Source organism: Salmo salar, chromosome ssa06, assembly GCF_905237065.1.
Source record: "Salmo salar chromosome ssa06, Ssal_v3.1, whole genome shotgun sequence".
Taxonomy (NCBI): Eukaryota; Metazoa; Chordata; class Actinopteri; order Salmoniformes; family Salmonidae; genus Salmo; species Salmo salar.
The window spans coordinates 68,854,030-68,863,155 of record NC_059447.1 but is presented as its reverse complement, the minus strand read 5'-3'; the positions used below and the strand labels follow the sequence as shown (position 1 = coordinate 68,863,155).

The following is a 9,126-nucleotide window of genomic DNA, read 5'->3' as shown; positions in this document are numbered from 1 at the left end:
GGTGTTTTGTACGGTAGGCTGAATGAACTGTTGTAGCCCTGGATGAGCACACAATTACAAAAACAAATAATCAGTCATACACTTTCTTATTCATGATTCACCTTTACACACACACACACACACACACACACACACACACACACACACACACACACACTCCATTCATCACCCTGAGGGGGGTGTTTGGCTGTCCAGTGCTGCCTGTGTGTGTTCCGGTGGCCACTAACCTTGCTGTGTCCTGACACTCCTGATGAGTATCTGCAGGACACAGGAGGAGAGGAGCCGAGTGCACACAGTCAGGCGTTTGGGCAAGCTGCTGGGTGTGTGTGTGTGTGTGTGTGTGTGTGTGTGTGTGTGTGTGTGTGTGTGTGTGTGTGTGTGTGTGTGTGTGTGTGTGTGTGTGTGTGTGTGTGTGTGTGTGTGTGTGTGTGTGTGTGTGTGTGTGTGTGTGTGTGTGTGTGTGTGTGTCTACCCGCGTGTCTGCCTGTGTGTGTTTCTGTGTGTGTGTGGTGTGTGTGTGTATGTGTGTGTGTGGGTCTGTGGCTGCAGAGGGAGGCGGAGAGGCAGGGAGGCAGTCAGCATTATCCAAGCAGGTGACCCCTGAAGGCTGCATCGCTCTGGGGCTTTGAGTGAAGGAGAGAGGTTCAGCCAAATACACCAGGGCTGTGTGTGTGTGTGTGTGTGTGTGTGTGTGTGTGTGTGTGTGTGTGTGTGTGTGTGTGTGTGTGTGTGTGTTTGTGTGTGTGTGTGTCTGTGTGTGTGTGTGTGTGTGTGTGTGTGTGTGTGTGTGTGTGTGTGTGTGCGTCATGTCTCTCTCTCTCACAGTGTGTGATGTGTCACCCCCTTGGCTCAAGAGGTGTGTGTCTATGTGTGCAGACGTGCATATGTGTGTGTGAGTGCTGGCTCGGGGGAAGGTGTCACAGATCTTTGCCAGACTAATAATCTCTGTGGTGTCAGTGAGCAGAGCTGTGAGGGACACTAAAGAGCCTGTGTGTCTGTGTGTTCCCAAAGCATTTCACTTCCTCTTTTCAGGCTCCCTGCATGCGGTTGTTTGGGCTCAGATTTACAGTACACTCATAAAGACGTCTTTCTGAAGCTGGCGGGAGGAGGGGGAGGAGGAAGGTGCTGATAATAACCTCAGAATTGACAAGAAATGAGCCGTCATAAATCACAATACAAGTGTGGATTTCAGTGGGCTTTTTAAGGAAGTAGCGACTAAAGAGGCAGGAGATATTACAGAACACCACAGGCCTTCTCATCACAGCCACTAACTAAACCCTTTATTGTGTTTCACATAAAAACAGTGTGTTACTGTAAATGATACAATGACTTCCCACCCCACAACTACAATTTTTGCAAAATGTGAGACTGTTCATTCATTTAATTGGTCACATACACATTTAGCAGATGTTATTGTGGGTGTATCGAAACGCTTGTGTTCCTAGCTCCAACAGTGCAGTAGTATCTAACAATACACACATCTAAAAGTAAAAGAATGGAGTTAAGAAATATATATTAGGACGAGTAAATATTATGGTCTGATAATATTATATATAATATGTTTGTTACAGTTGATACATATATTCAGTATACAGTATATGGCTGCTGTAGTCATCAAACCCACTGTTATGGTGTTGCTCTCACTGTGCTCTGACTAACCGAGCCATCAGGAGAACCGGAACTAACGCCCCCTGTCTTCTGTCTGTGTTGGTGCAGGTTCCAGAGAGGTTCCTGGAGGTGGCTCAGATCACGCTGCGTGAGTTCTTCAATGCCATTGTGGCAGGCAAAGACGTGGACCCGTCCTGGAAAAAAGCCATCTACAAGGTGATCTGCAAGCTGGACAGTGATGTGCCCGAGGTCTTCAAGTCACCCAACTGTCTCCAGGAGCTTCTACATGAGTAACCCTCCCCACCCTGCCTCCGCCCCCCTGCCTGACGCTTTCTGCTTTTTCACATTTTCATATTTTTATTTCTTTCCCTATTCTATGATTTTCCTGTTTTTTTTTCCTGAATGAAGTAGCATTCCTCCCCATCTGAAGCCTACTGGGCTGTTCCTAAATGATCTAACTATTGTGTTGTTGTTATTATTCCCATGATTAGGATTATTATTTGTTTTTTAAATGATTCTGCTGATCTGAAGAGACGGTGATCCTATTGGGTGTTTTGGACTGTGTGAACCCTGACCTATCTGCCCTGATTGACTAGAAACACTAGGGAGGGATCCCCACTATGCGCAGGGAGGGGCTTCCCACTAGCCTGTACCCTACCTACTCTAAGGAAGACCCTACAATCCTAGTGTGGTCACCAATAGACTTTGGCCACTACACTACAGAGGGGCCCTATGTTACTGGGGTGCTCAATAGGCTCACCCCACTGTGCAAGGTTGCTCCCTAATAGGCGGTTCCCACTACTATGGCTGTCCCAGAGAGGACAACACACTACACCATGCTGCCTGCAGCCTAATGACTTTATTAACTGCTGGACTATACTGGACTACTAGTACTGGTCTGGACTACTACTATTGGTCTGGACTGGTATACTGGTCTGGACTACTAGTACTGGTCTGGGCTGGTATACTAGTCTAGACTACTAGTACTGGCCTGGACTGGTATACTGGTCTGGGCTGGTATACTGGTCTGGACTGGTATGCTGGTCTGGACTACTAGTACTGGTCTGGACAGGTATACTGGTCTGGACTACTACTACTTCTGGTCTGGGCTGGTATACTAGTCTAGACTACTAGTACTGGACTGGACTGGTATACTGGTCTGGACTGGTATGCTGGTCTGGACTGGTATACTGGTCTGGTATACTGGTCTGGACTACTAGTACTGGACTGGACTGGTATACTGGTCTGGACTACTAGTACTGGACTGGACTGGTATACTGGTCTGGACTACTAGTACTGGACTGGACTGGTATACTGGTCTGGACTACTAGTACTGGACTGGACTGGTATACTGGTCTGGACTGGTATCAGCCACCTAATGAGCTCTACCATGATGTTTTGAAGTGTGTTTTCTGCGAGTAGGGTATTGTGTTTATTGAGTGTATATTATTATTCCTGTTGTTGTTATTATTATTATTTGTCATCATTGCTTGCTAAAGATTGGCACAGATTTGTTTGTCTCTTGACAACGTTACAGAAAATAAATTATTATTAATATTCCGAGTATAAATTCTCTACATATAATTACTTTTCTCTGAGCAATTTAGGCACAAGCCTCTTTCTCATTTCATATCCCCCATCCCCCCCTCTGTCTGTTTGTGTGGGTCCAAGTTGTGTTTGATCTTCTCTGCTGATAAGGCAGACACTGGCGGAGGGAGTAGGCCTCAGTCCTGAGGCTCAAGTAAAAACAGAAGGGAACATGAGTCTCGACCCGAGGCTTTACACAAATAGAAAACAATGCTGTAAAATTGAAGAGGTGTTGGTTTGGAAGAGCACATGGTGTAACCAGTGGCAGTGCACAAATACAGAGAACTGTGGGCACACACACACACACACACACACACACACACACACACACACACACACACACACACACACACACACACACACACACACACACACACACACACACACACACACACACACACACACACACACACACACACACACACACACACACACACACATACCACACGCGCACAGAGAAACACACACACACAGAAACACGCAGCGTGTGACCTTTTGGCGCTGATGAGTGCATTAAGACAGACCGGTTACTGTCTGACTTTATGACTTGTCATTGTTTCAAGGCCATCCACATCGACTCCAGCGTTGAAATAGCAATGGCGCACATGTTAGCCCTGCACATTTATGGGCCATTCATTCAGGATTTCATCATTCATTCATACATACTACACAGTTGGTGAGACATGGTGTGTGTGGATGAAAGGGAAGGCAGCAAAGCTTTATTTTACAGTCCAATGAGGAGCGGAAGCTACTTACTGCTACTTCATTTATTCAAAATGAAAGAGATGTGGTTATGACCAGGGATTAAATGGTATACAGTGGTGCATAAATCCCAGACAAACTAAAGGATAATTATTAGCTCATTATTCTGTTGTTACCATTAGCAGTACCAGGTACTTTAATACTAAGTAAACATAGGACTTTAATAAAAGGACCGTAAAATAAAGTGTAACCAGGAAGGCCCCAGTTTTCTCTATAATGGCTTTTTGCAATGTAATTTATCTCGGCAACATAAATAGTAAAATTCTTTCATTCTGTGATGAAGCTAATGACAAGGTTAACTATGAGAAAAAATATGAAGCTACTTTCCAAGCAAATTAAAAAGTTTATATAATATTTTACTACAAAGCACTGTACTAATCTTTGATGGAATTGTATTTAAAAACAGTTAAACGAATAGATAGCTAGGTAAGTAAACAAATGGATAGCCAAATATTAGAGGGAGTGAGGAGAGATGGGAGGGAGGAAGAGATGTATATTTTCCAGACCATGTCAGCTGACCAGAAATAAACAGATTCTAGCTATAGCCTAAAACGGTGGCCTCGAGTCTTACCTTGTCAGCTCACAAGGTCAGGGAAAAACGGAGAGAACAGAGACACACAGATGTTCATTAATAGTAATTGTATGGACACAGACACCTTTCCCCTCCCATGTCTTCTTCTCTTCTTCTCTGCAATATTCACCTGGCTCAGTGCTAGCTGCTCCTTTCTCCCTGAACAATGCAAGGTTAGAGGTCACCACTCAGCCTAGAGGGAAATGAACCTCTCAGAACCATAAAGACAGAGACAAAAGGGTTCTATTCAATCCGTCTGTGGAAATTCAGCGTTACAGCGTGATTGAAATTTAAAGGCAATGTTCCCGCACTGCAGATGTCAGCTCAATAGGAAATTACCTTTAAATTTCTATCTTGCAATCTGTAACGCTTCAGCAAAACAGATTCAATAGAGCCCAAAGACCCTAAACATGGAACAAAACTCACATGATCCTCTCAATTCCAAACAGGCGCATCTATAGATTGTATACTTCCAGATTCTGACAATGATACAGTATAATTCCATGAGAGTCCCTATGCACAGTTTATTCAGTTATTGATACATTCATACATAAACACCATTCCTTGATTCATACCAGTGAAATACGTTGACATTCAACATTTTGATCTAGTTGAATCCTGTTATCTTGTTTTGTTTGAAGCTGCCTGCACTGAATTTGCTACTAATACAATATAGCAAATAGTAGTTACTTGTCCTTTGAAGTACATTCTAAGCACTGAAAGATCACATAGGCTACTGCGTGTGTGAGTTAGTGTGCGTGTGCGTGCGTGTGTGTGCTATGTGTGTGTGTGTGTGTGTGTGCTATGTGTGTGTGTGTGTGTGTGTGCTATGTGTGTGTGCTCGCTGGTCATCGCCCCGACCTCAGCCACGTCGGCTTTGGTTTGGTGTGTCACAAGATGAAAAGGAGCAGGTTAACCTGCTGACTTGTAAAGGCGGCACAAAGCGCCTGACAAAAGGAGGAGAGAAAGGCGGAGAGCTACTCCCTTCATTATGTTCACCCGCAGACACTGTTCTTCTTAAGATCCAAGTCCAGAGAGCGGGGATGATGGGTTCGTCTGTGTTTCAAAGCACCAGCCAACGGCTTAAAAGAACCTGTAACACAAAACAAAGGATAGGAAGGACACTTTTATCTGATACACGGATTAATATCACCCCCCCCATCCCCTCACCCTTCCCCCCTACAACCCCACCCTAAGAAGGAGTTCCTGTGCATTGTGCTGCTGAACAGATTATTCCTGACTCTTATTTCTAAACAGATTACTGCTGGTTAATAACAACCCGTCTCTAACTGGATTAGAAGGATCTTTGTTTGGTTTCAATTGATATCGAACTGCATATATATCTTTTTTTTTATTGTAAAATACAAATTTATTACAAAAAAGCTAATAGGAGTGAACTTTTGGGAAGGATCTCTGTCAGGAATTGTGTCATGAAGCAGGACGTTTTGAGAGTATTTTTAGTGATTTCTTACTTTTTCCGATCTGTTACGGAAAAAAGCGATTCGTTGGTCTCTTAAAAGTAGAATACAAGCAATAGAAGTAGATTGTGCGGGTTTTGTGAAGACTTTTCATTTGATTTATTTGCATTTTGTATTGGGTGTGTTTTGGAGATAAAAACAGACTTGTGTTTTTGAGTCCTTTTTGGGCGGCATGAAATGTGATGCTGTAACTGTACATGTTGAAGAAGGGAACGATCGCTCCCGAGTCTAACATGGCTTGGAAGGGGAGAGCGGGAGTGAGGGATGACAAATAGAGAGACAGAGAGAGCGAGTGAGATATGACATAGACTTTCACTACATGCTCTCCAACCTGTCTTCCCCAAAGAACGCCCCGCCATGCTCTGAAGGGAATATATGTTCCCCTCTGTGGGCGATGCCCTTCAATCTGAGTCAGCATCCCCTTTCTGCTGACAGAACATGGCGTAGTTGTCCCTTCATTATGATGTCATAGTTCCCTGTTGGCAGTGGATCCAGACTGGCCCCCACAATGGCGTTGGTGTCTCCCTCTTTACAAACCAAGAGAGACTTTAGTGAGAGAAAAACTGGAACTTACTGTCCCCATAGACTACTGGTGTAGGAGTGGAGGGGAAAACACTACTGTAAACATACTGTACACAGTCAGTTACCCTACACTATGCATTGTGTCTTTGGGATATAACAGAACTAGTCTTTATGCTGGGGGTATACAGATTTAACAAGAGTTTTAATCTTTGTGGAAAAGGGCTAAGATAATGTTGAGATTCCATGCGCAGTTGCTGTGACTGAGTGTGTGTGTGTGTGTGTGTGTGTGTGTGTGTGTGTGTGTGTGTGTGTGTGTGTGTGTGTGTGTGTGTGTGTGTGTGTGTGTGTGTGTGTGTGTGTGTGTGTGTGTGTGTGTGTGTGTGTCGTGTGTGTGTGTCGTGTGCGTGTGTGCATGCATGCGTGTGTGTTTGTGTGTGAGAATGAGAACCTGTGAACCAGTGAGTGACACAATTCTCAACACGGAGGCTTACATTTTGGGATGGGACTCTCCCCACCCCTGTGACTCCATCCCAAAATGTAAAGGATTCTCATTACCGGATGGGCGACGTGTGTGTGTGTTTGCGAAGTAAATTTCCATTCATTTTATGACCTGCTTAAAGGGGGTCTGTTCCTCAATGGTTTCACTAGTAGTTTTTCGGGGGGCTCTTCTTTTGTAAATATCAATGATGTGGAATTTAAAGTGATAAATACTGCCTTTGTATTATTTAGCAATATGTTGTATATAGCGTTTTGTTTATGCTTTTTGTATAACATTATTATTCAGATCTAGTGCAGTAATTCCATCTGAAATTGCCATGGCTCATATATACAGTGTAATTTGTTACATACAGAGTTTAGTAAGTTATAGAAAAAATAAAAATCAAATATGGCTGATTTTAGCTTTTTTTCTGTTGTTGTTGGTGTCTATTTGTCTTGCAGATTTTATGTAATTTATTGGTTTAATTTATCCTAATTTATTCAATGTTGTATTTTTTTTCAACCAATGAAGGCTGTACTGTATTTTATCATGAAGTAGAACCAATCCAATTAAACATTAGGCCTACTTAGAAAAAAAAAGATTTTATAAAGGAAACTTAAGAGCACTCAATCAATTCTCAGAAATTGTTACATGGGGATTTTGGCAGCTAAATTGAACTGGAAAATTTTATAAAAGGTACTTTTTGTTTGGGGAGAGGTAGAGGACATTAAAGAAAAAAAATACTAGTATTTTTCTTTTTTTTCTCCAGGCTTTTCCCCCTCTACTGTTGTGGGCCTCCCCAAAGACAGTAGTTGAATTGCCTTTCGTGCCTTCATCCTCTATGAACTGAATGTATGTGCAGTATATATGCAAGCTTGTGCAAAATTATGAAACATTTAAATAAAAATGGAAGAAAAAGATTACAGAATGTCTGACTCACCAAACAAATCTTTACAGTAAATTCGACCAACCTAGCGTGTGGATGTGTGCGTTCAAAATTGATGCTTTTAATCAGAATTAAACCAGAGGATTGGGTGGAGAGCTGAGCAGAGGCCTCTCTCGTGACCTCTGACCCCTGTTGCCCTCCACAAGCATCACAGATGACTCCAGATGCCGCCTCATCAGGCTAAATGCAGCGATAAACGCACAGATCAGGATTTACAGCATTGAACACAGCCTTCTGATATCTTGTGCGCGCACACACACACACACACACACACACACACACACACACACGTTCATTATGAACATGATACTCTCTCTCTCTCTCGCTCTCTCTCTTCTCTCTCTCTCTCTCTCTCTCTCTCTCTCTCTCTCTCTCTCGGCAAGCCTTAACCGGAACCTACGGCTCCTTAGGTAGGGCTGAGGCAGCATCTTTGTACAACACAAACCGTCTGCTCTGTAATCAAATACCATCTGTCGCTACATCTGAAGACTCACACACTCAGACGGGAACATACACTCACACACATCTGTGCTTCACTCTATGGTCATGATCTTGGTGTGTGTGTGTGTGTGTGTGTGTGTGTGTGTGTGTGTGTGTGTGTGTGTGTGTGTGTGTGTGTGTGTGTGTGTGTGTGTGTGTGTGTGTGTGTGTGTGTGTGTGTGTGTGTGTGTGTGTGTGTGTGTGTGTGTGTGTGTGTGTGTGTGTGTACATAGAATCAAGATTCCCTCTGCCCCTGGCCTGGTGAGGAAGTTGGCTGGGTCATATCAGTTTTTATGTCTCCACAGCGAGTTCAGAGGTCATTGTCTTCAGGTATCCATGTTTGTTCTGGGGCCTGTGACATGCAGACATTGGCTCCCATCTCTGCTCTTCCCAGCAGAGGAGTTAGTGGACTTTATTAACAGCCTTACTCCCAGCCTTGGATCAACGGCCCACTATCTCAAAGCAGCAAATGTTTCCCAATGTTGACAGAAAGCTACCTCTGCTCTTGCACACAAAACTTTGACATGACCACCAAGGTCCTCCACGTCCGTCCTTCTCAAGGTTAGCTTGTTGTTGTGCACCCAAGTTCACAGTTTATGCAATAAGATTGACTTAGGGCTCTATTCAATCCATATTGCGGAAGTTCAGCATTAACAGCGTGATTGAAATTTAAAGGCAATGTTCCTGCTTTAGC

The 9,126-nt window shown here is 43.6% G+C and overlaps 1 protein-coding gene across 2 annotated transcripts in view; it reads left to right on the top strand.

Annotated features, from left to right (window-relative positions):
- Positions 1–7,934, top strand: part of LOC106607956 (prospero homeobox protein 1) — a 43,569-nt gene extending 35,635 nt beyond the window's left edge. For both annotated transcript variants that reach the window (XM_045720930.1, XM_045720931.1), the window contains exon 5: positions 1,717–7,934. In XM_045720930.1, the coding sequence (XP_045576886.1) occupies positions 1,717–1,902 (186 nt within the window). In that variant the 3' untranslated portion in view covers positions 1,903–7,934. The remainder of the gene's footprint in view (positions 1–1,716) is intronic.
- The last annotated feature ends 1,192 nt before the right edge of the window (positions 7,935–9,126 follow it).